The 16234-nt window shown below is 38.8% G+C and overlaps 1 protein-coding gene across 4 annotated transcripts in view; it reads right to left on the bottom strand.

The window, feature by feature from the left end:
• MAP3K13 (mitogen-activated protein kinase kinase kinase 13) overlaps window positions 1-16234 on the bottom strand; it is a 152636-nt gene that overhangs the window by 41253 nt on the left and 95149 nt on the right. For all 4 annotated transcript variants that reach the window (XM_020870677.2, XM_020870678.2, XM_070466282.1 and 1 more), the window contains one exon: window positions 4815-5374. In XM_020870677.2, coding sequence (XP_020726336.2) covers window positions 4815-5289 — 475 coding nt within the window. In that variant the 5' untranslated portion in view covers window positions 5290-5374. The remainder of the gene's footprint in view (window positions 1-4814; window positions 5375-16234) is intronic.

The raw sequence follows: 16234 nt of genomic DNA on the forward strand, positions 1-16234 counted from the left end.
GCCATATTTTAGATTCCACATAAAGGTGATATCATATGGTATTTGTCTTTCCCTTTCTGACTTACTTCACTTAGCATGATAATCTCTACTTGCATCCATGCTCCTGCAAATGGCATTTTGTTCTTTTTTATGACTGAGAAATACTGCACTGGCATTATTTCACTTTTTAATGAGTGAGTAGTATTCCATGGTATATATGTACCACATCTTTACCCATTATTCTGTTGATGGACACTCAGGTTGTTTCCATGTCTTGGCTATTGTGAACAGAAGTGCTGTGAACACAAGGGTGCGTGTATGTTTTTGAATTGTAGTTTTGCCCAGGAGTAGAATTGCTGGGTTATACAGTAATTCTATTTTTAGTTTCTTGAGGAATCTTCATACTGTTTTCCACAGTGGCTGTACCAATTTATATTCCCACCAACTGTGTAGGAGAGTTCCCTCTTCTCCACACCCTCTCTAGTGTTTGTTATCTGTAGATTTTTTTTTCATTTTTAATTGGATGATAATTGCTTTACAATACTGTGTTGGTTTCTGCCATATATCAGCATGAATCAGTATGCTGATGATGAATCAGTATGAATCACAAGTATACATATGTTCCCTCCCTCTTGGATCTCCCTCCCATCCCCCACATCATCTCACCCATTTACGTTGTCACGATTTGAACTTCCTGCATTATACACTTAACTTTAACTGGCTATCTAATTTTACATATGGTAATGTACATGTTTCAATGCTATATTCATTGCAGCGTGGCTTATAACCACTAAAAATAGTAAACAAATTGTTAAATGAGAAGATTGTAGTAGAAGCTACCAATGAATTTGAAAAAGTTTCAGGATACAAAATTAATATACAGAAATATGTTATGTAATATGTTATGTAATATGTTATATTACAATTGCATCAAAACAAATAAAATATCAGGAATAAATCTGAGGAGGTAAAAGACATGTACTCTGAAAACGACAAGACATTCATGAAAGAAATTGAAGACAACACACATAGATGGAAAGATATACCATGCTCATGAATTGGAAGAATTAATAATGTTAAAATGACCATACTACCCAAGGAAGTCTAGAGATTCAGTGCAATTCCTATCAAAGTACCCATGGATTCTTCATAGAACTAGAACAAATAATTCTAAAATTTGTATGGAAACACAAAATATACCCAATATCCAAAACTATCATGAGAAAGAAGAACAAAGCTGGAGGTATCATGCTCCCTGATTTCTAACTGTAAGACAAAGCTATAGGAATCAAAGCAGTAAAGTACTGGCACAGATATCAATGGAACAGCACAGACAGCCCAGAAATGAAACCATACTTGTATGGGCAATTAGTCTACAAGAAAGGAGGCAAGAATATACAATGGGGAAAAGACAGCCTCTTCAATAAATGGTGTTGGGAAAATTGGACAGCTACATGGATTAAAGACCTAAATGTAAGATCTATGAAACCATAAATGTTCTGGAAGAAAACACTGGCAGTACGTTCTTTCACATCAATCTTAGTGACATTTTTTTGAATGTCTTCTCAGGCAAGAGCAACAAAAGCAAAAATAAGCAAATGGAACTATATCAGACTACAAAGCTTTACACTGAAGGAAACAATAAAATGAAATGGGAGCCTGCTGAGTGGGAGATCATATTTGTAAACACTATTCTGATAAGGTGTTAATATCCAAAATGTAGAGAGAACTCAAAACAACATAAAAAAGAAAACCTGATTGAAAAATGGGCAGAGGATAAATAGATAGCTGAAGAGATATTTATCCAAAGAAGACATATAAATGGCCAACAGGCACATGAAAAGATGCTCAACATCACTAATCATCAAGGGTTGGCCAGGAGTAGAGAAAAGGGAGGCTTTGTGTATTGTCGATGGGAATGCAAATTGGTGCAGCCATTATGGAAAACAGTATGGAGGAGATACCTCAAAAAACTAAAAATAGAACTATATATAGAATTACCATATGACCCAACAATTCCACTCCTGGATATTTAACTAAAGAAAACAAAAACACTCTTTAGAGACCTAAATGTAAGACCAGAGACTATAAAATTCCTAGAGGAACGCAATTCCATGCAGAATACTCTTTAACATAAACTGCGCAATATTTTTTTTTTGGACCCTAAAGTAAAGGAAATAAAAGCAAAAATAAACAAATGGGACCTAACTAAACTTAAAAGCTTTCACAGAGCAAAGCCAAACCATTGACAAAGCAAAAAGACAACCTATTGAATGGGAGAAAATATTTGCAAATGATATGCCTGTTAAAGGATTAACATCCACCATATACAAATAGTCCGTACAACTTGACATATATATACATACACATACGCACATACATATGTGACACAATGGAATACAACTCAGCCATAAAAAGAACAAAATTATGCCATGTGCAGCAACATGGATAGACACGGAGGATGTTATGCTAAAGTGAAATAAGTCAGATAGGGTAAGACAAATGCTATATGATATCACATATATTTTGGACTCTAAGAAATACAAAAAACAAATGAATATAACTAAAAAGAAGCATACTCACAGATATAGTGAACAAACCAGGGGCTACCAGTGGAGAGAGAGGGAGGGTCAGTATACAGGTGCAAGAATAGGAGGTACAAACTTCTGGGTATAAGACAGGCTCAAGGATGTAATGTACAATATGGTGAATATGACCAATATTCTTTAATAACTGTAAATGGAAAGCATCCTTTAAAAATTATATTAAAAATTAAAAAACAACCCCCTCAAATACCCCACTCTTTAGAAAAGATACATGCACCCTTATGTTAACTGCAACATTGTTTACAATATCCAAGATAAGGAAGCAATCTAAGTGTCCATGAGTAGATGAACAGATAAAAAGAAATATGGAATAAATATATATACACACACATATATATATGAACATATACACACACAACAGAATATTACTCAGCCATATAAAAGAATGAAATCTTGCCATTTGTGACAACATGGATAGACCTAGAAGGCCGTATGCCAAGTGAAACATGTCTGACGGAGAAAGACAAATACTATATGATTTCACTTAAATGCGTAATCTAAAAAGCAAAACAAACGAACAAACACAGCAAAACAGAAACAGAGTCATGGATACAGAGAACAAACAGGTGGTTGTCAGAGGGAAGGGAGAAGGGGGAGGGGAGAAATAGGTGAGGGAGATTAAGAGGTACAAACTTTTAGTGCAAAATAAATGACTCATAACTGTGAACTGTACAGTGTGGGGAATACAGGCAATAACTATGTAACGTCTCTGTGTGGTGGCAGACAGTAACTAGACTCATCATGGTGATCATTTTGAAACATACAGTGTGTGTGTGCTCAGTCATGTCTGACTCTTTGAGACCCCACGGACTGTAGCCAGCCAGATGCCTCTGTACATGTAATTTTCCAGGCAAGAATATTGAGGTGCATTGCCATTTGTCAAATCACTATGATGTGTACCAGGAACTAATATAGGGCTGTAGGTCAATTATACTTCAAAAAGAAACAAACTCACAGAAAGAGAGATAAGTTATGTGGTTACCAGAGGCGGAGAGGGGGAATTGGATGAAGGCAGTCAAAAGGTTCAAACTTCCAGTTATAAGATCAAGGGTATGTAATATACAACTTGATAAATATAATTAACAATGCTTATGGTATATTTGAACGTGGTTAAAAGAATAAACCCTGAGTTCTCATCCGAAGGGAAAAAAACAGAGGATTACTTAATTACAAGTACTAAATTGTACATGTTCACACAATTTAATATTCTGCAGCCATTAAAAATGATGCTGAAAAGTATATTTCATGGTATGGGAAGGGTTCACAATATGAAATAAAAAGATGTTACAGAACAGTATGGCTTTTTTAAAGCACATATACACACAGATATACAGGCTAACATAATATATGTGCCAAAACACTAACGTTGGTTATTTTCAGATTGGGGCATCATAGGATGGGAAATTACTTTAACTTTTTTGGGGGGAACTAACTTGTATGTTCAAAATTTTCTATATATGTCTTACTTTTGTTCTCAGGAAAAATTTTTTCAAGAATATAAATAAAGTTATAAAGAACACTAGTGCCATGTGTTCTCTTTACTTCAAAAAAGAGTAAGGCTTGAATTGGAATATATGAATATACATGTTATACAATGATGGGAGTTAAAATTTTACTTTTTAAAAAAGCTGTGGGATCTAGAAATAATAATGTTTCTCAAGGACGGTTAGATATTTTGTTCTTTTCTCAAAACATGAGTTTTCTGAGCTTGACTTATAAAATTTAAAATATTCCTTTTTGCTATTAACTAAGGCAGTCCTGCAATCTTTGGAGGCAATACCATGCCACTTCTGTCTGGTTTTGAATTAGTCCAGTGACCATCAACCTTTTTGACTTTAAAAAATTGTTAATGCAAAATTTGGAATATGTACCTACTATGTGATTTATTTACAAATTATGTATCTGTACAACTTTATTAAAATACTAAATATACATGTGAAAACATGCATGGGAATAGAAATTTAAAATGATGAGTTAAAAGGAACAAGAGCTCTAACATTTTCTTCCTAACAATGTCATGGGTTGTCTTATATATACTCTACTCTGGACATCACTGGATAATCACAAAAGATGGGCTTCAACCAAAAAAGACCAACTGTATGTCACTCTGTTCCATTCAGAAGGTCTATAGGAGACTGACCTAGTGTATTCTGGCTCTAGGTCTTTAGTTTATCAAAGGTTATCCAGTTAATGGTGGTGGTATGATTACACAAGAAATATCTTGCTTACCTTGCTGTTGCAATTTGTAATCAGTGGAATATGCCTTCCCAATGATATTCCATACAGGCCTTAAGCATCCAAATAGTCCTTCAAGAAACCCACCGCTGCCGCTGCCTGACCTGCTGAACTGAATCTTGATGTCTTCAGTTCCACTTGTGCCCTCTCCATCCACAGCGTTGCTGTTCCCATGAGACATGGCCATCTCCGATTCATCTTGCTCCCTTAGCTGAAGAACGCTGTTCTCAAACTGGTCCCTGGAATCCTCACTTACGCTTGTCAACACTGTTGTGGTGATAGGGCTGTTGGTGCCCTCAGCTAGCTCAGTTTGCACCATGCCCTTTTCCTGCTGGTCCTTAAGAAGCTTGGGGGAAGCGTGGCTCCCCACAGGTGCGAGGTCATCTTGTAGTCCATTGAAGGTTTTGTTTTCACTCAAAGGTAAGTGTGGAGAAGAGGAGCAGCTCAGGCGCTCCTGAGGGTTGGCCATCGTGCCATGAGTGTGCCCGAGGTCCTGAGATGACACTCAGAGGATCATTAGAGCAGAGTTCCGATGTAAGAGGGGGCTTCAGAACCTGGGGAAAACAGAAGGATGTGAGATCACCCTGTCTTTAGTCAGTCACACTACTACACTTCTGATTATAACAATAAAAATGCTGAAGCAAAGGGGATTGGTTAAACAGTGGTGTTGATCCACATAATGGAATACTGTGCAGCAGTTAAAAATCATGTTGTAGAAGAGTACTTACTAACATGAGAAAATGTTCATGACATATTAATATAAAAAATAGGTTAATATATACAATATATACAACATAAGCCATTTAAAATTTTTATTATTTAAAAAGATACACAAACACATGTGTAAGAAAAAAGACTGGAAGGATACATCCAAAGAATTAATAGCTGTGAATTTTAGGAGGTTAGATTTGGGAGGGATTTATGTTGTGATTTTCAAAATATTCTAAGCATTCTGTATCAATATACTTCTATAGGGTGAATGTCTGCATTCCCCTCACTCATGTGATGAAACTCATTTGTGATGTTACTTGGAGGTGGAGGGGGGGTGGCTTTGGGAGGTGATTAAGTCATGACAGTGGATGAATGGGGTTACTGCCTAATGAAAAAGACACTAGAGAACTCCCTTGCTTCTGTTGTCACGGGAGAACATAGTGAGAAGGCAGCGGTCTATGAAGCAGGAAGCAGGCCCTCACCAGACTACTGAACGTGCAAGTGCTCAATCTCGGATGGCTCAGCCTCCAAAAAACTGTCAGAAGTAAGTGTTTGTTGTCTGAGCCATCTACTCTCCAGAATAAAAAACCAACAATCTGGTAAGTAGTATTTGCTAATCTCCCTGGTATAAATACTCCCACCAAGTCAGGTTTCAGGCTCGTAACAATAACTTAACAGCCTGGCTGCAGTTACTAAATATTTGACAACTGGCTCTTACAAACTGGTATACAAGCCAGCATCAGCAACATTATCTTTGTGATAGTGTCATTTTCATTTTAGAGAAGTAAGAAACTTCTAAGGCTAAATACTGAGTAAGTGGTAGAGCAAGAATTATAATCTAACAGAATTCAGATTCTCAAATTTCCTTGAATTCTTTATAACAAGGCACCTGGTATGATAACCCTTCATTTTGTTAGAGTACCTTGACCTAAACACCTGCTTGCCTGTGTAAGGAAGCTAGAGCATGGAATCATTACTCCTGTCTTCCCCAGAACACTGAGGCCTAGAGAGAGGTATATATATGCTAAAGGTCACAGAGCCAGGACCTAATCCCAAACTCTTACTGTACCATGTAGCCTCTGTAAGATATAGTTTCTTTCTTTCAAAGCTTATACACTATTTAAGTTCAAAAGTTCAAAGTGTTAGTCGCTCAGTCATGTCTGACTCTTTTGTGACCCCATGGACTGTATGCCATGGACCCCATGCCAGGCTCCTCTGTCCATGGAATTCTCCAGGCAAGAATACTGAAGTGGGTTGCCGTTCCCTTCTCCACGGGATCTTCCCAACCCAAGGACTGAATTTTACCATCTGAGCTACCAGGGAAGCCCCAACACAGTTAACTTAAATCCTGTTGAGTCATGCATGTGTGCTAAGTTGCTTCAGTCGTATCGGACTCTTTGCGACCCCATGGACTGTAGCCTCCAAGGCTCCTCTGTCCATGGGAGTCTCCAAGCAAGAACACTGGAGAACACTGGGTTGCCATGCCCTCCTCCAGGGGATCTTCTGACCCAGGGATCAAACCCACGTCTCTTAAGCCCCCTGCATTGGCAGGCAGGTTCTTTACCACTAGCACTGCCTAGTAAGATGGCTTTCCTGGTGGTTCAGATGGCAAAGAATCTGCTTGCAATGCAGGAGACCTGGGTTTGATCCCTGTGTCGGGAAGATCTCCTGAAGAAGAGAATGGTTACCCACTCCAGTATTCTTGCCTGGAGAATTCCACAGATAGAGAAGCCTGGTGGGCTGTATATAGCTCATGGAATCACAAAGAGTTGGACACAGCTAAGTGACTAATGCTACTTAAGGAGTTAATAATTACACCGAGGGAATTACCTTCTGCCCACTCTCACCCCCATGACATTCATGTCACATTCTGGTCTACAGGGAATAAGAATGGGGATATGAGAAGGTAAGGAAGATGTGTTTGACACTGACAGAGGAAAGGAAGTTAAGAAAGAATAAGAGTGTGAGCAAAGGCAGAGAAAAAGCAACCAGGGCATGTGTGGGAGAGCTGGTCAGCCAGAAATAATGAAAAAGCCAGCTGATGTTGGACAGCAGTGTGCAATAAAAGTAACTCCTTCACATAGGGGCTCTGAAAACTCATGAAACAATACAGATAATTCTTCCTTTTAAAGAAATCAGAGAGAGAATTTTAACAGGACAAAGTTAGGTTAAGTGAGACAAATTCCAGGGCGTGGAGAAATTTAAGGGCTGGGAAGCTACCTAGAAATATAAGGTTGGGGAAAAGAAAGAAAGAAAAAGAAAAGCTGGAGTCCTTCATTATAGAAACAGCTGTTTTGCTGAATTGACCCCCCAGCCCCACCCTCCCCATTTCCTTCTTTTGTGCTCATCTCTAGGCTCTGACATTACTGATCCCTTCATTTTGCTTTCTTGCTGATCTTCTGCCATGACCTTCAGCTGTCTCTTACCTTTGGCCTCTCTGACCTCCCTCTGCTTGCTATCTTTCAGGATCTCTGACTTCATGCTATCTGACCTGGCCACTGTCTGAGCAGATGCTTCCAGTCTGTCTTTGCCATTAGGATCCGTGGTTATCCTTTACAGCACAGGGCATACATTATGCTGTTGGCTCACATCACTTGATAATGCAAATACCCAAATGTATATATGAATTTCAGCCAAACACCTATTTGTGCAAAGTGTTCTTTGAACTCAACTGCGGGATTTTATATTAACTCCTGGTAAATTTCCGTTTTGTCCACTTTTATTCTGAGTTTCTTCTCTTTGATGACATCACACTGAAATTAGCTCATATACAAAAAGTTAGAAAGACATGAGTTTGTTTTGAATTGTCACCTCTTTTCATTTCTTCTTGTTTTTTCTTTTGGCCACACCTTGCACCTTGTGGGATCTCAATTCCCCAACCAGGACTTCCACAGCATTGGAAGTGCCAAATCCCAACCACTACACCACCAGAGAAACTCTCATCTCTTCTGATTTCTAAGAGGTTAGTAGTGCACATGAAGTGGACCTGCTCACATAGGCACTGGGAATGAGTCTAAAAAAGAGAACTTTAGCATGGTCGTCACATTCAGTTTGATATTTAGGAGGTCAAGAATAACAGGACCTTCAAGGAATATAGTCCAACCTACCTGTCTCACATACGAAATAAAATCCCAGAGAGACTGTTGACTTGCTCAATACAACTAATTAGTGGCAGAACTGGAATGAGTCCTCTTTCCTTATCCTATGGTCTTCCCCTAGTCTGGTTATTTATTCAGACAAATAGAAACAAATAGTCATGATAGCATGATTGCTGATGACAAAACAGATGATAATTCAATGTTATTCTAGATGCACTAAGCTACATCCGAAAAAGTACAAACATCCATTTAGAGGGGTCACCCTGCATGTGTCAACAGAGCAGTGAAGGGTACCCAGCTTTTGGTGATCCAGCTGCTCTGGGAGCAGGCAGAGGCGATGGAAACCTCAAGATGTGTATAAAGATGTGCAGTCAGAGAGGCTTTCCTCTGCTCACCAAGAATATCAAGTCCAATTGCAACCAACAAAGGCAGAGAAACGGAGGAGCACAGAACAAAAGGAAAGAACTCATCACCATGACTATATTCAAATACGATCAGAGCTGACTCTACATGTAAGAGTGTAGGAGGATAAAAACATCTAAATTTTACCTGCGTTTGTATGGACACCCACACACTGCCACTGCACAGTGTGAAGGAGCTGGTATGGAACCTAAGGGAGCCGAAGCAGCGCCACCACCTCTGCCTCTCTCTTCCTCCCCTCAGTTCCTCTCTCTCTGTCCAGACTGGGCTCGTGTACTCTCTTGGGAACTGACTGGATCTTTTAGTTCATGAGAAGTCGAGGCTAGCATTTATTAGAAGGGGACAGACATGCAACGAGGCAAGAATTTTAAACACTGAGAGTCAAATGGAAAAAGATAAGGAAGAGCAGAGATGCAAGCGGGCAAGTCAGCCTGTGCCCTTATCAGTACCAAGATCTATGGGCAAGGCTGCAGGGGGAGGTGGTGCTGCCTCTGCCCTTATACAGAGCTCCTGAATCTGCAGGAGTACAAGGGAGCCCTCCGTCTCTGCCCTTCAGGCACACTTCCTTGCCCTGTGAACTTCTCAGCCTCAAAAGGAGGAAGTGGTTTGTGTAAAAATTAGTAGGCAAGGGTTGGCGACAGGGGCAGCTGTGCATTTGCCAGGGCATTGCCAGTTTCTGGAAATTACCTTGACTTCATGCCAAGATGAATTAGGCACAGAGAAAAAGAGGAAAGGAAGAGGTCAGGTGGCCAAATGGTCCTTGAATTCTTGTGTTTTTATTATATGATACAATTTTCTCCATGTTGCTAAAGAGGATAATTTTATAATAGATCAGATTTTGAGCTTTACAGCACAAATATGAGCAAATCAAAGATTTTGGAAAATTTTACCCCACAAATGAATAAAAATCAACTGAATTCAATGAATTGACTAAAATCGAACAATATTTGAAAGCAGACATGATTGCTAAAATTTTTTGATTGAGCTCTTCCCAAGCTGTCTTCTCTTCAGTTGGCATTGTTTTGCCTTAAAATGAACACAATACTGCTATCCCAACTTTCTGGTTACTTATCAAAAATTCACATAGCAGTATTTAGAGCATAAGTGAAGTTTATGTTATTAAGGCAATCATTCCCACTTAAAAGCTGGGATTAAGTTACTTGCTCATAGTAATAACTAAAAAAAAATCTTTCTGGGACAGATGTTTATCATGGAGATCTTGATTTGAACTTAAAAAAAATTAGATTGCTTTTTCTAATGGAACTGCAAAATTTTAAGTATATGATTATCTAAAAATCAGATCAGAAGAGTGACCTACAATTGTGTCTTCACCCCTAACTTGCTCTCTTAACTGTGAGCTGTCTACTGAAATCCCTATTTGAAAGGACAATAATAACTTCACATTGACCAAATCCACTGACCTACCTTGTCCCATCTTCTTTATTTCATCCAATAATCATGCATTCAAAAATATTGATTCAGTGTGTACCATACACCTATATTTTTGGTTAAGATTATGAATGTTTAATAATATTAAACAATGCTGAAGCCAGCAAAAAATAAAAATTACAAAAAGGCAACCTCCATGTTGACAGATTACTTAATGAATATGACCTTCCCTGACAGTTCAGTTGGTAAAGAATCTGCCTGCAATGCAGGAGACCCTGGTTTGATTTCTGGGTTGAAAGATCTGCTGGAGAAGGGATAGGCTACCCACTCCAGTATTCTTGGGCTTCCCTTGTGGCTCAGCTGGTAAAGAATCCACTTGAAATGCGGGAGATCTGGGTTCGATTCCCTGGATTAGGAAGATCCCCTGGAGAAGGGAAAGGCTACCCACTCCAGTACTCTGGCCTGGAGAATTCCATGGACTGCATAGTCCATGGGGTCACAAAGAGTCAGACACAACTGAGTGACTTTCACTTTCACCTTCACCTATAAACACAACCATTATTAAAGTTAAAATAAGCTTATAATGTAAGTTTTAAAATGAATAAACATGCTTCATTATAGGGCTTCCCTGGTGATTCAGTGATTTGCCAATGCAGGTGACAGAGGTTCAATCCCTGGTCCAGGAAGACCCCACATGCCACAGAGCAACTCAGCCCATGTGCCACAACTCTGGAGCCTGTCTCTAGAGCCTGAGAGCTGCAACTACCGAAGCCCTCCAACTCGCGCTCTGCAACAAGAGAAAATACCACAGCGAAAAGTCTGCGCACCACAGCTAGAGAGTAGTCCTGGCTCGTCACAGCTAGAGAAAAGCCCAAGCAGCAACGAAGACTCAGTATAGGCGAAAATGAATAAATAAATAAATTATAAAATTTTTTTAAAAGATGCTTTATTACATAGTTGCAAACTATAATCTTAATTAAAAAACCAGCAACTTGTGAGGTTTCAAATACACCTAAAATCAAAGGCTAACCAAATTTCTTGACCAAAGGAAAGATTTCTCTACAACCTCCATAAATCTATGATAAATAATATATACTAAGTGTTACTATTCCAGAATAGAATAAACATTTTCTGACTTAGCTTGCCATATGAAGAAGAAAATTAATAATAAAATAAATCCACTTAAAATATCTTAAAAATAAGATACAGACACATGTGCCCTTAAATATTTAATACTAATGAATATAAAAATAACTATATAAGCATTTCAAGAAAGTAGGAAAACAAGTTTAAAAGATTAACAGTGGTTTTCATTGCTGTTTTAAAATTTTTTCTATGTTTTCCTAAATATCTAATCTTAGCAAGAATCTTGTTTACTCAGAAGTTTTCAATCCAAATCTTTGCTTTTTTTAATGCCTACTGTTTATTTATTGGCTAAGCCACACACATGACTTCTGGGTTCCTAGTTCCCTGACGAGGGATCGAACCCATGCCCTCTGCAGAAGAAGGGTGGAGTTTTAATCATTGGACCGCCAGAGAAGTCCCTCTATATTCTACTTGTCCTTGGGTATCTCGCTCACAATTTCTAATGATAACTCCTTATGGAAGGTTGCCTTTGTGATCCTAAATGCAAGAGTTTTAGTGCATTAGGGTGTAAGCCATCTGACCTTAGAACTTGGAAATCATCAAGATTTAATTAGACATGACTTTGTCTCTTTATCTGACTTAAGTTTCAGTTCTCTTATCTAGATTATTCTGCTTTTTCCAGCTTGATATGATTCTCACTAGTAGAAAAGGTAAAAACAAAATGGGGTCATCAACTTTTGTTTCCTCATGGCATTAATATTCTCATAGCATTAATATTCTCCCAACCAACCAATTCAGAACTTTTAATGTACTTTATCATACAGAGTATCACTTCATGCAAAGATGGGCTCGATAAAGGACAGAAATGGTAGGGACCTAACAGAAGCAGAAGATATAAGAAGGGGTGTCAAGAATACACAGAAGAACTGTACAAAAAAGATCTTCATGACAGATAATCATGATGGCGTGATCACTCACCTAGAGCCAGACATCCTGGAATGTGAAGCCAGGTGGGCCTTAGAAAGCTTCACTACGAACAAAGCTAGTGGAGGTGATGGAATTCCAGCTGAGCTATTTCAAATCCTGAAAGATGATGCTGTGAAAGCGCTGCACTCAACAGGCCAGCAAATTTGGAAAAATCAGCATTGGCCACAGAACTGGAAAAGGTCAGTTTTCATTCCAACCCCAAAGAAAGGCAATGCCAAAGAATGCTCAAACTACCGCACAATTACACTCATCTCACATGCTAGCAAAGTAATGCTCAAAATTCTCCAAGCCAAGCTTCAGCGATATGTGAACCGTGAACTTCCAGATGTTCAAGCTGGTTTTAGAAAAGGCAGAGGAACCAGAGATCAAATTGCCAACATCCGTTGGATCATCGAAAAAGCAAGAGAGTTCCAGAAAAACATCTATTTCTGCTTTATTGACTATGCCAAAGCCTTTGACTGTGTGGATCAAATAAACTGTGGAAAATTCTGAAAGACATGGGAATACCAGACCACCAAACCTGCCTCTTGAGAAACCTATGCAGGTCAGGAAGCAAGAGTTAGAACTGGACATGGAAAAACAGAGTGGTTCCAAATAGGAAAAGGAGTATGTCAAGGCTGTATATTGTCACCCGGCTTATTTAACTTCTATGTAGAGTATATCATGAGAAATGCTGGGCTGGAGGAAGCACAAGCTGGAATCAAGATTGCTGGGAGAAATATCAATAACTCCAGATATGCAGATGACACCATCCTTATGGCAGAAAATAAAGAGGAACTAAAAAGCCTCTTGATGAAAGTGAAAGAGGAGAGTGAAAAAGTTGGCTGAAAGCTCAAAATTCAGAAAACTAAGATCATGGCATCTGGTCCCATCACTTCATGGGAAACAGATGGGGAAACAGTGGAAACAGTGTCAGACTTTATTTTTTTGGGCTCCAAAACCACTACAGATGGTGACTGCAGCCATGAAATTAAAAGATGCTTACTCCTTAGAAGGAAAGTTATGACCAACCTAGATAGCATATTAAAAAGCAGAGACATTACTTTGTCAACAAAGGTTGACATAATATTTGGGGGAAAAAGTACGTAACTCCCATTATTTTAACATTGCTATATTAAATTCGGAGATAATTTTATTGATTCAAGAAAATATCTCTAGGGAAAGACTGCTTATGTTTTAAACAGAACAGCAATTACAACAGAGGAGAATCATGACAGAACTGTGTTCACAAGGGAGATTACAGAATTTTCTTCTCTAGTGATCTACACGCTTCTATGTCATTTTGTGTACATATGAAGACATTCTCTCTTTTAGGGAATGCTTAATTCTACTCTTGTTTCACCCATCTTCCTGGAAATGTTACTGTCTTCAGGCAGCTTGCCTTTACTTTCTTCATGAAGGCCCCATCCCTAGGGCAAAATCTAAAAAAGTTTTTTATGGCTCCAGGCCTAGAGAACTTTGTACAATAGCGGCTTCCCACAAATGTAGAAAAATAATAAAAAATAATCCTTAAGTGATAAACAATATTGTAGTAAAATAGGCAGTGGCACCCCACTCCAGTACTCTTGCCTGGAAAATCCCATGGACGGAGGAGCCTACTGGGCTCCAGTCCATGGGGTCGCTAAGAGTCAGACACAACTAAGCAACTTCACTTTCACTTTTCACTTTCATGCATTGGAGAAGGAAATGGCAACCCACTCCAGTGTTCTTGCCTGGAGAATTCCAGGGATGGAGGAGTCTGGTGGGCTGCTGTCTCTGGGGTCACACAGAGTCGGACACGACTGAAGCGACTTAGCAGCAGCAGCAGCAGTAAAATGTATGCTCTAGATTCAATCTGCCTGGTTTGAATAATGACTCTGTCCATGAGGAGGTTCCTTACCTTTGCGTGTCTCAGTTTCTGCAGTCAAAAACTTGGATAATAAGAGTACCGACCTCACAGGGTGGTAATGAGGGCTAAATGAAATAATACTTGTTTTATGTTAAATTAATAAACATTATTCTAAAATAAGAGAATATATTCATTATTAATAGTAATATTGTTGTTTTCAGTCACTAAGCTGTGTCTGACTCTTTGCAACCCCATGAACTGTAGCACACTAGGCTTCCCCATCCTTCACTATCTCCAGGAGCTTGCTCAAACTCATATCCATTGAATCAGTGATGCCACCCAACCATCTCATCCTCTGTCGTCCTCTTCTCCTTTTGCTTTCAATCTTTCCCAGCAACAGGGTCTTTTCAAATGAGTCTTTGCATCAGGTGGCCAAAGTATTGGAGCTTCAGCTTTAGCATCAGTCCTTCCAACAAATATTCAGGGTTGATTTCTTTTAGGATTTACTGGGTTTGATCTCCTTGCTGTCCAAGTGACTCTCAAGAGTCTTCTCTAGCACCACAGTTTGAAAGCATCAATTCTTTGACATTCAGCCTTCTTTATGGTCCAACTCTCACATCAGTACATTACTACTAGAAAAACCATAGCTTTGACTATAAGGACCACATGGTTAAAGATCAAATGAGCACATATCTTTTACAACAGTTTTGTCCTTAGTCATTCCAGGGGTAATCATAGAAAATGAGAAACTTAAAGTTATCCCAAAGGATGGCTATTTTTTAATGAAAAGAATCATTCATTTCCAAGAATATAAATAGAGCAGCTTAGCCCAGAAATAAGCAATGGCCCAGCCTGTATGATTTGACATCACTATTTATAGACTCTGGGTCTGAAGACCACTTTGACCCACTCTCAAAATTCTCCATGTTTTGTCTAGTTTGCAAAAAGAAAATCTTTTGGATGTAATTTTAACAATTACAGGTATTGAAAGATGAATAATCATCTAACTAGGAGAAAGTACAAGTAGCACAAGTTATTAATTTAATGCTGAGAATTAAAACATATTTAATAGGGATTTCTCTGGTGGTCCCTATGCTTACACTACATAACATGAAAATGAAATCATTCATTGCCAGCTTAGTATAATAGAGTTATTGAAGAGCTTCAGTAAGACTTCCAATGATGTATATGAAATTTCCAGTAAGGTTGTAGATCCTACAAATGGTTTCTGGGCAAGTCCTGCTTGTAACTGGCAGGCAAGAAGTTGTCAAAGATCCTTTTGCCATTTTTGCATTGCTTTTTTTAGGTCTTGCTTAGAGATGGTAGAATTATAGATGTTAGAATTGGAGGGAGCAGTCAGTGGGTGATGACTTCTATTTTAAAGAGAAATAATTCATCCTAATTAGTTTGTAAACTTGGTGGGGGTAGAATCCAAGTATTACTTATTTCTGTACCTTGTCCCTCTTCATTTGCTCCCTATCTAGTCTTACACCTAGTATAGGACCTGATATAAGATGATACAGTTTACTTTTTGGAGGAGAGAACTTCACATGCACACATACACACACACAAACACATACACTGAATAACTTGATAAATAATGAATTAATAACAGCAGCTAATATTTACTGACTGTGGTGACCCAAGGACGAAAGAGCAGATAAAACCATGGAGGGTCTTGGAATGCAGGACAGAAAACCCAGACCCTTATCGTCCTTCCCTCTCCCATGTTGTAACTATTTATGGATTTTGGGTCCTCCTGAGTAGCATAACCTGTCTCTCCTCCTATCCCACATAGGGAGAAAGTATTTGCCTTACTCTTCCCCCACCCAGCATACGTGCCTCATCCAATCAGCAAATGATCTATCTGCAAGACCCCTGTCCCACTCCTTGTA

The sequence above is a fragment of the Odocoileus virginianus genome, chromosome 4 (assembly GCF_023699985.2).
Source record: "Odocoileus virginianus isolate 20LAN1187 ecotype Illinois chromosome 4, Ovbor_1.2, whole genome shotgun sequence".
Taxonomy (NCBI): domain Eukaryota; kingdom Metazoa; phylum Chordata; class Mammalia; order Artiodactyla; family Cervidae; genus Odocoileus; species Odocoileus virginianus.